Source organism: Coregonus clupeaformis, chromosome 40 (assembly GCF_020615455.1).
Source record: "Coregonus clupeaformis isolate EN_2021a chromosome 40, ASM2061545v1, whole genome shotgun sequence".
Taxonomy (NCBI): Eukaryota; Metazoa; Chordata; class Actinopteri; order Salmoniformes; family Salmonidae; genus Coregonus; species Coregonus clupeaformis.
Genome location: NC_059231.1, coordinates 20,046,378 through 20,059,348, shown reverse-complemented (window position 1 = coordinate 20,059,348; position 12,971 = coordinate 20,046,378). Strand labels below are relative to the sequence as shown.

General features: G+C 41.9%; 1 protein-coding gene across 3 annotated transcripts in view; it reads left to right on the top strand.

Annotated features, from left to right (window-relative positions):
* The window catches only part of LOC121555071 (coiled-coil domain-containing protein 141), a 70,593-nt gene extending 68,805 nt beyond the window's left edge, over positions 1–1,788 (top strand). For all 3 annotated transcript variants that reach the window (XM_041868856.2, XM_041868857.2, XM_041868855.2), the window contains exons 25-26: positions 1–409; positions 1,094–1,788. The exon at positions 1–409 is cut by the window's left edge and continues 514 nt beyond it. In XM_041868856.2, coding sequence (XP_041724790.2) covers positions 1–409; positions 1,094–1,379 — 695 coding nt within the window. In that variant the 3' untranslated portion in view covers positions 1,380–1,788. The remainder of the gene's footprint in view (positions 410–1,093) is intronic.
* Positions 1,789–12,971: the final 11,183 nt, after the last annotated feature.

Genomic DNA, 12,971 nt, shown 5'->3' with positions numbered 1-12,971 from the left:
TCAGCCCCCTAGGCCTAAACGAGTGCCACCAGACTGTGTATTCCGTGCATGAGAGCTCTGTCACAAAGACGCAGGAGTGTGTGCATGACCCTAGCACCATGATGGTCCGAGGAGCTGCCTTCCCCACTGCTGCCGCCGCTAGCTCTCTTAACACGCATGCTACCCCCTCCCCATTCACCACCACAACAGTCACACTCACAGATCAGGGCCAAGACCCAGATCTCTGCAAGCCCACAGCCATCAGAGAAGAGATCAGACTGCCTGGTACCAGCCGGTCCATGGGGAGCACCCTATCAGGCCAGGGCCCTCCTCACTTCTCCAAACTGCTGTCTAGTCCCACGGTTATGGAGGGGTCACCTGTGACCCTGGAAGTGGAGGTCACTGGATTTCCAGAGCCTACTTTAACATGGTGGGTAGCTCATAGGCTTTAGTCATTCAGTAACACAGAAGCTGCGTCTGAAATGGAATCCTATTCCCTATATAGTGCACTACTTTTGACCAGAAGTAGTGCACTCTAAAAGGAATAGATCAGGGTGTCATTTCCGACACAGACAGAGTATTGGTGCAAGTAGAAATGGAACAGTAGAACTTCATTATTTTAATAAGATCTGTATTATTTTTACTCTTTAATAGAATGAAAAGTCTGGTTACAGTAGTATTAACAGTCACTGCTTTATTCTACAAGCAAACTGTCAACCAATGTGTTCGGGATATTCTATAAATCAATTCCAAAAGGATCATTCAGGTGGAGAGGAAAGGACACATTGAGAAATGATAAGATAGATTTATAAACTGCATGAGTAGGGTTAAATCTGAATCCCAAGTCATTTTGTGTGTGAATAACATAATATGTATTTATTCCATTTTATTTGACAAAAATCCCTTGGTGTTTTTGACTTATCTAACCTTTTGTTTTGATTCCTGTTTACACAACCTTGATAACACGTTTGATCATTATTGGCACGTTCACATTTTAAATAATCTAGTTGTTTTGATTGATTGTGCTTCAGCTCACCCTCTGATAAATAGGAATGTGATTTGTGTTTTTCTTGTTGTGATTGTGTGATGTGTGATAATTCACTTCTTGCTTTAGGTTCAAGAATGGAGAGAAACTGACCAATGATGAGCACATAGAACTGTCCCAAAAAGAAGGCAAACATGCATTGTTTATACAGAAAGTCACTGAGGCCGACGCAGGTCTCTATGTGTGCTGGGCCGTCAACTCAAGTGGCACCCTGTCCTCTAGCGCCGCCCTTCAGGTGAATGCAGGTAACAACAGATGTCCTGATCCCGACTGCTCTCTTCTCAAGCTGGACTGGCACACTTGTTTTGGCACTCTGTGTTTTCTCCTGTATCTCCTGTACCTGCTGCTGTTATGAAGAAAGAAAAAATATATCAAGCTTTTTACTGCCAGACCCTTTTCTACTCTCATTATAATGGAAAGTCGTGTTGACTTTGAACAGTAATACACTGGATAACCTTAACTTCAACTGTATGGATGCATGCGGTGTCACCTCCGAACCTGATCACCACCACCACCACCCTACTACACCCAAAACACCACCTGTGTGTATGAAAGTGAGATTAATTTATGTTGTAGATTAGTATTTCATCTGTGCATAAAAGTATTACATCTCAATTAATTTATATCTCAACTAAAGTCGTAATCTCCTTCGTATACTTACCTTTTATCTAGAAAGTCAGTGCATTGAGTCTGTGCCTCCATGACCAAAATGGCCTCCAATTACAGAGTCAAGGTATTAATTTACTAATAAAATGCTAAAATCAGTCATTTAGCCAATTTCTCTTTTATTGCATTATGACTTTCCTAAACTTCAAAGCGCAGAGATTACAGTTAAAGTCAGAAGTTTACATACACTTGGATTGGAGTCATTAAAACTCATTTTTTTCAACCACTCCACAAATGTCTTGTTAACAAACTATAGTTTTGGCAAGTCGTTTAGGACATCTACTTTGTGCATGACACAAGTAATTTTTCCAACAATTGTTTACAGACAGATTATTTCACTTATAATTCACTGTTTTACAATTCCAGTGGGTCAAAAGTTTACATACACTAAGTTGACTGTGCCTTTAAACAGCTTGGAAAATTCCAGAAAACTATGTCATGGCTTTAGAAGCTTCTGATAGGCTAATTGACATCATTTGAGTCAATTGGAGGTGTACCTGAGGATGTATTTCAAGGCCTGACCTTCAAACTCAGTGCCTCTTTGCTTGACATCATGGGAAAATCAAAAGAAATCAGCCAAGATCTCAGAAAAAAAATTGTAGACCTCCACGAGTCTGGTTCATCCTTGGGAGCAATTTCCAAATGCCTGAAGGTACCACGTTCATCTGTACAAACAATAGTACGCAAGTATAATCACCATGGAACCATGCAGCCGTCATACCACTCAGGAAGGAGACGCGTTCTGTCTCCTAGAGATTAACATACTTTGGTGCGAAAAGTGCAAATCAATCCCAGAACAACAGCAAAGGACCTTGTGAAGATGCTGGAGGAAACAGGTACAAAAGTATCTATATCCACAGTAAAACGAGTCCTATATTGACATAACCTGAAAGGTCGCTCAGCAAGGAAGAAGCCACTGCTCCAAAACCGCCATAAAAAAGCCAGACTATGGTTTGCAACTGCACATGGGGACAAAGATCGTACTTTTTGGAGAAATGTCCTCTGGTCTGATGAAAGAAAAATATAACTGTTTGGCCATGATGACCATCGTTATGTTTGGAGGAAAAAGGGGGTTGCTTGCAAGCCGAAGAACACAATCCCAACCGTGAAGCACGGGGGTGGCAGCATCATGCTGTGTGGGTGCTTTGCTGCAGGAGGGACTGGTGCACTTCACAAAATAGATGGCATCATGAGGAAGGAAAATTATGTGGATATATTGAAGCAACATCTCAAGACATCAGTCAGGAAGTTAAAGCTTGGTCGCAAATGGGTCTTCCAAATGGACAATGACCCCAAGCATATTTCCAAAGTTGTGGCAAAATGGCTTAAGGACAACAAAGTAAAGATATTGGAGTGGCCATCACAAAGCCCTGACCTCAACCCTATAGAACATTTGTGGGCAGAGCTGAAAAAGCGTGTGCGAGCAAGGAGGCCTACAAACCTGACTCAGTTACACCAGCTCTGTCAGGAGGAATGGGCCAAAATTCACCCAACTTATTGTGGGAAGCTTGTGGAAGGCTACCCGAAACGTTTGACCCAAGTTAAACAATTTAAAGGCAATGCTACCAAATACTAATTGAGTGTATGTAAACTTCTGACCCACTGGGAATGTGATGAAAGAAATAAAAGCTGAAATAAATCATTCTCTCTACTATTATTCAGACATTTCACATTCTTAAAATAAAGTGGTGAACCTAACTGACCTAAAACAGGGAATTTTTACTAGAATTGAATGTCAGGAATTGTGAAAAACTGAGTTTAAATGTATTTGGCTAAGGTGTATGTTAACTTCCGACTTCAACTGTAGATGGTAAGTTGTTTCAGCCAAATTACCTTATTAAATGTATTTTAAATAAAGTAATGCATCTTCCGAATCAAAAGTTTCATGAATTGTTTGTGCTCCCTCTACTACCATCTCGTTATATCAGTTGTATGGTTCTACAGTTTAATGGTAATCTAAGATGCACATTTATCAAACGATCTATCAGATAATTCTGTCTGTTTTTCTATTTGACTTTATCACTACATCCCCTCCCCACACTAAAATCATAACCACATGTAACTACACTCAACTAAAATACACTTAATTAAGAGCAACATTACTTTTTAATTATTTGAAGATTTAAATAATTTATTTACCAATCAATCGAATATTCTAAAATCTGCATTAAAACAATATGTGCATTTTCAGACCAGAGATGTGTTTCCATCAAATTGAAAAAAAAATAGTGCACAGCTTTTTGGCTCATAAATTCCCATGTACCGGATAAAAAACACAAGTTAAAAGGATTTCCATCACATTTTCAACTCTACTGATGGTTTTCTCACAAAACTTGTTTGCGTTATATAGCGAATGTGCCCACTCTGGTATTGGCAGGTGCGCCTTAGCCAACAGCTGGCAGATACAGTGCGTGTATTGCCTACATGATGAGATTAATATGGACAAAGAGCGAGATTATTTTTAGTTATCAAACAGCAGCCAAGCATTGATCATCATGTCACCAGAATAAGACCCTCAATATTTATTTGAAAGGAGCATCAAGCTCATCACCTTTCACTTTCACCACCCTGTGTAGTTCATCATAATTTATTTAATCTGTAGCGTAGAAAACTGCATGCTTTCCGGAGTCGTAGTGGGAGGACCACACACATCATCGCGTGACTCCAAGTTTACTTTGATATGATGGTTATTATATCAATATTTGCACATAAAAGCGTTTCCAATGCCATTTCTCGCATAATTAATTTTACAGACACAAAATGATCCCACCTTGCATAGAGTATTTTTTAAAATCAGACATGTACTTTACTCACATAAAAAGGTTGGATGGAAACCTGGTTTATGACAACAAAAACAGACTAAACAAGTGAGTTTTTTTTTGTTATGACAAGTTATGACCAATTTGGTTGTTATAAATCATAATCTTTCAAATCTAAGGGGAACATTTCATTCATGTAAATACCTGGAAGTTTTATAGACTGCTTTTAAGGTTAAGTGTTCTGCTATTTTACTGTATGTTGTGGGGTAACACAATCTCTCTGGTCAAACTGTGGTTCCGCAGGTTACACCTCCTTACTCCCATCCACCTCTCCACTAACTACTTCACTCCTCACACAGTCATGATAAGGCTGGCTCCCCTCCTGTGGTAGAGGGCTGAAATATTGCAGATACAGGCTTGAGATTGGCCTGTATCTGCAACAGATAGACAAGCCATAGGTTGTTCTTAATAATATCACGTAACATTTGAGAAGAAAAGCAGTTTTTCTATTTAATACATTGCTGGTAATAAGACTACAATGGATTCTGGGACATACTGTATATTTTAAAATGGTACACATTTGTCTCCATTGGTTTCTTTCACCTTGCTACCAACTTGTGATTTTCACAGGGGCGCAACTTTCACTGGAGACCGGGAGGACATGTCCCCCCCACATTCTGAAATTGCATTTTTGTCCCCCCCAGTTTTATAATTGGTGTGCTTTAGGACCATGCGGATGCCTCCGAGCGTCGAATAGGCTGTTTGGAGTGTTTATCCGACTGGATTTTTAAAAATTAATAAAGTTATGCCCCCCCCCACTTCTAAAACCAAAGTTGCGCCCCTGGATTTTCAAAGCTCATCTAATTTGAAGAATACATCCTCCTGAACCCAATGGACATAATCAAACAATGCCATAGTAAATAGTGTAACTTGGTCTCCCCCTGTCTGTGGATCTACTCAGTTCCTGTCAAAGCCAGAAAATAAGCATCTCCTGGTGGGGGAAGATCTCTTCCTGGAGTGTGTCGTCTTGGGGAAGCCTGCTCCTTGTGTCATGTGTGTCATGACATGACGTGACTTACTTTAATGTATGACTGTTATTTATCGAATCACCTAACTATGTTTAATTGTCACTCGATTAAATTAATCATGTAACAATTAACTAATTAGGAATTTGGGGCACCACGGAATAAGTTGTTTAATGAGTTACTATCTCCCGAATTAAACTCTTAGAAGATATATATGTTATATATCGATAACAGTCACTTATTCAATAATTACCTCTTGTCAGTCTCATTCTGAATGTCGCATAATCCTTGAACCTGCAAGAACCCTAACCTTATTGATGAATCAGCAATACACACACACATAGGTTATCGATTACTAACGTAATACAATGAAAACAGGTGCCTAGTGGACTGGACTAACAATAGCATGAATGTTTGGCTAGTGGAGGGGTCAGAATGGAAGGGAGAGACAGAGATTAAAACTATCGTGGTTACTTTGGAAACTACGCTACACGGAAATACAAATGCTTAAAAACCCACTAAACGCTCATTCGGATTAGAAATGCAATATGTATTTACGTGTAGCTGTCCTCGATAGTTGAGTTGATGATGTAGGACTCTGGTTTACCCACCAGAGATCCCAATGTCCTTGGTAGAGTTTCTGGTCGTAGTATTGGTTAGAATGGATACTTCAGATGTACAAGCGGTTGTCTGAGAGGGATTGTCCTCTCCTCTCATGTCTTTAGTGAAAGTTCTCTAGACGACGATACATGCCAGCTGCAGACAGAAATGATAAGGTCTAGTGCATTGTCTTCTTCTTCACCTCGTGTAGAGGTTGAGAGTTTCAGAGTTTCTCCATTTCAAACGTGTGGACTAACGTCTCACGTTTTCTGGTCTTTTAGAAATTAAACCATTTTACAACGTTTAGCTCACGCTTCATGTCTGCTGGTCTGTAGAGTTTCAACCATTTTAAGCTGTGGGGCTTGCTGGTCTCGTAGAAATTCAACAATTTGCAACCTTTAGCTCACGCTTCACGTCTGCTGGTCTAATGTTAAAATGTTTTTCAAGGCTTTTTATGCACTCGGGGTAAAAGGGGCATTCCATCATGTTTGTGCTCATCTGGGCGTGGCCACTGACTAAGAACAAATCAATATGGAAAACAATCATCTCATCTAGAATGCTAAAATCACATTGTTATCTTCACAAAAGTATTATTATACTTAATTATTCGTTTTATACAACAATTAGATGCAAACCTCATAACTGGGAAGGGTCCCCCCCCCCCAGAGATACAGTTATGTTGTTCCACCGTCTTTAATGACATCACAACATAGTAACGAATTTGACATGATTGTTCTTTAAGTCCCCACCAACCATTTCCCACATACTTTTAAGTAGGAATGTTGTTTCATTATCCACTTTTGGATGTTGGAGTTTTGGAGGGAAGACTTCCTTTGTTAACAGGAAGAGAAAGTCTGCACGGTATTTACGACCGGTCATAAAACTGGCCCCCAGGAAAGGGGGTGTTCAAACCTTTGCCTAGCCGGCATGTTTGATCCTCAACCCAAGAGGGCAAGTCATGACATGTGGTTAAAACATAGTGTCATTGTAGCTTGTGGAGAAAGCAGGGTGAGTTGTCTAATACTACTTTAAATTAAATTACATGATATATTTTTATTTTAGATATTTTAAGATGCCACTATAGATTGTGAAGAAAGCAGGGTGGTACAAGATTCTAAATAGATTAAAATAACAGTTACGTTTTCTTCTCCCTTGCAGATTCAAAGTCAAATTGATACTCATGTCATTTTAAAGAACAGCGCTATTGTGTCAGACACTGGGAAGTATGTGTGTGATGCCACATAGGAAGAGGGAGAAGTCTGGTGTTCTGCAGACGAGGTGGTCACTGGTAAATCCTTTTTTATTTTCATTTTATTTTTCATCCTCTACAATTGAGAATTAAAGTTAGTGTCATTACTGTGACACATGAATGTCTTATGTATGGGTTTTTAATATGTTAGGATGTCCTTATGTAGGCACCCATCAAAGTGTTACCCACATTTATCAATCAATCAATATCTTTATTGTTTCAATTGGGAAATGTGTAGTGCAGTCAGGGTTCAACATAAAAAACAGTGACAATCATACAACAGATATACACATAAGATAAATAACAAGATTCTGTAACATGCCCCGTGTAGCTCAGTTGGTAGAGCATGGCGCTTGCAACGCCAGGGTTGTGGGTTAGTTTCCCACGGGGGGCCAGTATGAAAAATGTATGCACTCACAAACTGTAAGTCGCTCTGGATAAAAGCGTCTGCTAAATGACTAAAATGTAAAATTGAATGTAACTGTCCATCGATTTGATTCTGGGATGTGTGACCCCTAAACTATCAATAAATGTGACTTCTCAATTTACACAGTTATCTGTATTCCCCTGGCAGAGCCAAAGTGTCTCTAAGCCCAGGCAGTCGTCATGATCAACACACTGAAGATCCAGATGGGAAAACACTACATGCATCCTCAACAAGTAAACAATATAAAAAGTCAAGAGGGTCAGGAGGGTAAATAGGGAGTCTGGGGACTTGAATAAAGAAATTAAGTTTTACAGTATACACGTGTGTACATTTTGTGCCAATTTGCATGTAGTCCCTTTGTTTGCCATTAAAGCCTTTTTATGAATACTGTTCTGATGTATTGTCCAATATCTGAATGAATTATTGAAGATGATCTTTTGGAGTACCGTCCCATTTCAGTTTTTACATTTTGAAAAACAATCTGTGAGTGAGCATGTTGTCTGTTGTGTTTGATAATATATGAGATACAGACTGAGAAATCTTGATCACCCTGTTGCAGGAGACCTTTCCTGCAATGCAGGACATTTAAAACGTGTAGTGTATTTGAGGTTTAAAAAGGCTTCTGAAGTTTGTAATTTCTACTTTGAAATTTCATTTAATTATATTCCACATAATAATTCACATTTCCTGTTATTTTCCTGCTGTAGCAAACTGACTCAAATACAAGTATTCAGACCCCTTGACTTTTTCTACATTTTGTTACGTTACAGCCTTATTCTAAAATTTATGAAATTGTTTTTTTCCCTCATCAGTCTACACACAATACCCCATAATTACGTTTTTGCACCCCCCCCCCCAATTTTTTTTTTTATATAAATAAAAAACGGGAAATATCACATTTACATAAGTATTCAGACCCTTATTCAGTACTTTGTTGAAGCACCTTTGGCAGCGATTACAGCCTCAAGTCTTCTTGGGTATGACGCTACAAGCTTGGCACACCTGTATTTGGGGAGTTTCTCCCATTCTTCTCTGCATATCCTTTCAAGCTCTGTCAGGTTGGTTGGGGAGCGTCGCTGTACAGCTATTTTCAGGTCTCTCCAGAAATGTTCGATCGGGTTCAAGTCTGGGCTCTGGCTGGACAACTCAAGGACATTCAGAGACTGTCCCGAAGCCACTCCTGCGTTGTCTTGGCTGTGTGCTTAGGGTCGTTGTCCTGTTGGCAGGTTTTCATCAAGGATCTCTCTACTTTGCTCCGTTCATCTTTCCCTCGATCCTGAGTAGTCTCCCAGTCCCCGCCGCTGAAAAACATACCCACAGCATGATGCTGCCACCACCATGATTCATCGTAGGGATGGTGCCTGGTTTCTGTCTGGCCACTCTACCATAAAGGCCTGATTGGTGGAGTTCTGTCAGAGCGACCATCGGGACCTTCTCCCCTGATTGCTCAGTTTGGGCGGCCAGCTCTAGGAAGAGTCTTGGTGGTTCTAATCTTCTTCCATTTATGAATGATGGAGGCCACTGTGTTCTTGGGGACCTTGGGGACCTCGACACAATCCTGTCTCTGAGCTCTACAGACAATTCCCTCGACCTCATGGCTTGGTTTTTGCTCTGACATGCACTGTCAACTGTGGGACCTTATATAGACAGGTGTGTGCCTTTCCAAATCATGTCCAATCAATTGAATTTACCACAGTTGGACTCCAATCAAGTTGTAGAAACATCTCAAGGATGATTAATGGAAACAGGATGTACCTGAGCTCAATTTTGAGTCTCATAGCAAAGGGTCTGAATACTTATGTAAATAAGGTATTTCAGTTTTTTTTTTCTTATAAAATCAATTTTAGAATAAAGCTGTAACGTAACAAAATGTGGGAAAAGGGAAGGGGTCTGAATACTTTCCAAATGCACTGTAGATACAGACTATGATACATCTTTGTATATAAAGACAGGAAAACGTACACGGACTAACATAGCTGCCACAAGCTTTTAGCAGCATTATGTAAACAATGCCCCTGTCCCTGTAATGGCATAATTTGTTCCAGTCTTGCTGCTTAGGTGATGGGGGTAGCCCAGGACTTGAGTGACAAGCACAGCCTCGCTTTCCATTTGGTCAATAAATTAATGGCAGGTACTTTTATGTTTTAGAACAGAAATTGACATAGTGGTAGCATTTGGGGATGTGAAAGATTGTAATTATTCAAGAGGACAGTCATTCAAAGCTAAGTCAAATCAAATCAAATTTTATTGGCCACATGCGCCGAATACAACAGCTGCAGACATTACAGTGAAATGCTTACTTACAGCCCTTAACCAACAGTGCATTCATTTTTAATAAAAAAAAGTAAAATAAAACAACAACAAAAAAGTGTTGAGAAAAAAAGATCAGAAGTTAAATAAAATAACATTAGGGAGGCTATATATACAGGGGGGTACTGGTGCCGAGTCAATGTGCGGGGGCACCGGCTAGTTGAGGTAGTTGAAGTAATATGTACATGTACAATATGTGGGTACAGTTAAAGTGACTATGCATAAATAATTAACAGAGTAGCAGCAGCGTAAAAAGATGGGGTGGTGGGTGGGGGTGGGGGGGCAGTGCAAATAGTCCGGGTAGCCATGATTAGCTGTTCAGGAGTCTTATGGCTTGGGGGTAGAAGCTGTTGAGAAGTCTTTTGGACCTAGACTTGGCACTCCAGTACCGCTTGCCGTGCGGTAGCAGAGAGAACAGTCTATGACTAGGGTGGCTGGAGTCTTTGACAATTTTGAGGGCCTTCCTCTGACACCGCCTCGTATAGAGGTCCTGGATGGCAGAAAGCTTGGCTCCAGTGATGTACTGGGCCGTACGCACTACCCTCTGTAGTGCCTTGCGGTCGGAGGCCAAGCAGTTGCCATACCAGGCGGTGATGCAACCAGTCAGGATGCTCTCGATGGTGCAGCTGTAGAATTTTTTTATGATCTGAGGACCCATGCCAAATCTTTTCAGTCTCCTGAGGGGGATTAGGCATTGTCGTGCCCTCTTCACGACTGTCTTGGTGTGTTTGGACCATGATAGTTCGTTGGTGATGTGGACACCAAGGAACTTGAAGCTCTCTACCTGTTCCACTACAGCCCCGTCAATGAGAATGGGGGCGTGCTCAGTCCTCTTTTTTTTCCTGTAGTCCACAATCATCTCCTTTGTCTTGGTCACGTTGAGGGAGATGTTGTTATCCTGGCACCACACGGCCAGGTCTCTGACCTCCTCCCTATAGGCTGTCTCATCGTTGTCGGTGATCAGGCCTACCACTGTTGTGTCGTCTGCAAACTTAATGATGGTGTTGGAGTCGTGCCTGGCCATGCAGTCATGGGTGAACAGGGAGTGCAGGAGGGGACTGAGCACGCACCCCTGAGGGGCCCCTGTGTTGAGGATCAGTGTGGCAGATGTGTTGTTACCTACCCTTACCACCTGGGGGCGGCCCGTAAGGAAGTCCAGGATCCAGTTGCAGAGGGAGGTGTTTAGTCCCAGGATCCTTAGCTTAGTGATGAGTTTTGAGGGCACTATGGTGTTGAATGCTGAGCTGTAGTCAATGAATAGCATTCTCACGTAGGTGTTCCTCTTGTCCAGGTGGGAAAGGGCAGTGTGGAGTGCAATAGAGATTGCATCATCTGTGGATCTGTTGGGGCGGTATGCAAATTGGAGTGGGTCTAGGGTTTCTGGGATAATGGTGTTGATGTGAGCCATGACCAGCCTTTCAAAGCACTTCATGGCTACAGACGTCAGTGCTACGGGTCGGTAGTCATTTAGGCAGGTTATCTTAGTGTCCTTGGGCACGGGGACTATGGTGGTCTGCTTGAAACATGTTGGTATTACAGACTCAGTCAGGGACATGTTGAAAATGTCAGTGAAGACACTTGCCAGTTGGTCAGCACATGCTCGGAGTACACGTCCTGGTAATCCGTCTGGCCCTGCGGCCTTGTGAATGTTGACCTGCTTAAAAGTCTTACTCACATCAGCTACGGAGAGCGTGATCACATAGTCATCCGGAACAGCTGGTGCTCTCATGCACGCTTCAGTGTTGCTTGCCTCGAAGCGAGCATAGAAGTGGTTTAGCTCATCTGGAAGTCTTGTGTCACTGGGCATTTCGCGGCTGTGCTTCCCTTTGTAGTCTGTAATAGTTTTCAAGCCCTGCCACATCCGACGAGCGGCATAGCCGGTGTAGTACAATTCAATCTTAGTCCTGTATTGACTCTTTGCCTGTTTGATGGTTCGTCGGAGGGCATAGCGGGATTTCTTATAAGCGTCCGGGTTAGAGTCCCGCTCCTTGAAAGCGGCAGCTCTACCCGTTAGCTCAGTGCGGATGTTTCCTGTAATCCATGGCTTCTGGTTGGGGTATGTACGTACGGTCACTGTGGGGACGACATCATCGATGCACTTATTCATTAAGCCAGTGACTGATGTGGTGTACTCCTCAATGCTATCTGAAGAATCACGGAACATGTTCCAGTCTGTGCTAGCAAAACAGTCCTGTAGCTTAGCATCTGCGTCATCTGACCACTTTTTTATTAACCGAGTCACTGGTGCTTCCTGCTTTAGTTTTTGCTTATAAGCAGGAATCAGGAGGATAGAGTTATGGTCAGATTTGCCAAATGGAGGGCGAGGGAGAGCTTTGTATGCGTCTCTGTGTGTGGAGTAAAGGTGGTCTAGAGGTTTTTTTTCCTCTGATTGCACATTTAACATGCTGGTAGAAATGAGGTAAAACGGATTTAAGTTTCCCTGCATTAAAGTCCCCGGCCACTAGGAGCACTGCCTCTGGATGAGCGTTTTCCTGTTGACTTAAATAAATAATATGCCATTCAGCAGACGCTTTTATCCAAAGCGACTTACAGTCATGCGTGCATACATTTTTGTGTATGGGTGGTCCCGGGGATCGAACCCACTACCTTGGCGTTACAAGCGCCGTGCTCTACCAGCTGAGCTACAGAGGACCACATATGGCCTTATGGCCTTATAAGTGTTTTGTGTTCAAAGAAAGGCAGATGAACCCAAGCAGTGACAACAGTGCCTGGACAATGTTAAGTAAAGTGAGTGACAGGTGTGAGCTTGCATAATATGGCTTCCCATCTCCCATCATCCCCTCTGAGTGGCAGACCAATGAGGAGAGCAGATGTACTGATGATGCTGATTTGCCCAGCGGTATAAAAAGTAACACAACCATATTGTCACTTCTGAGCAGTTGGAGCATTC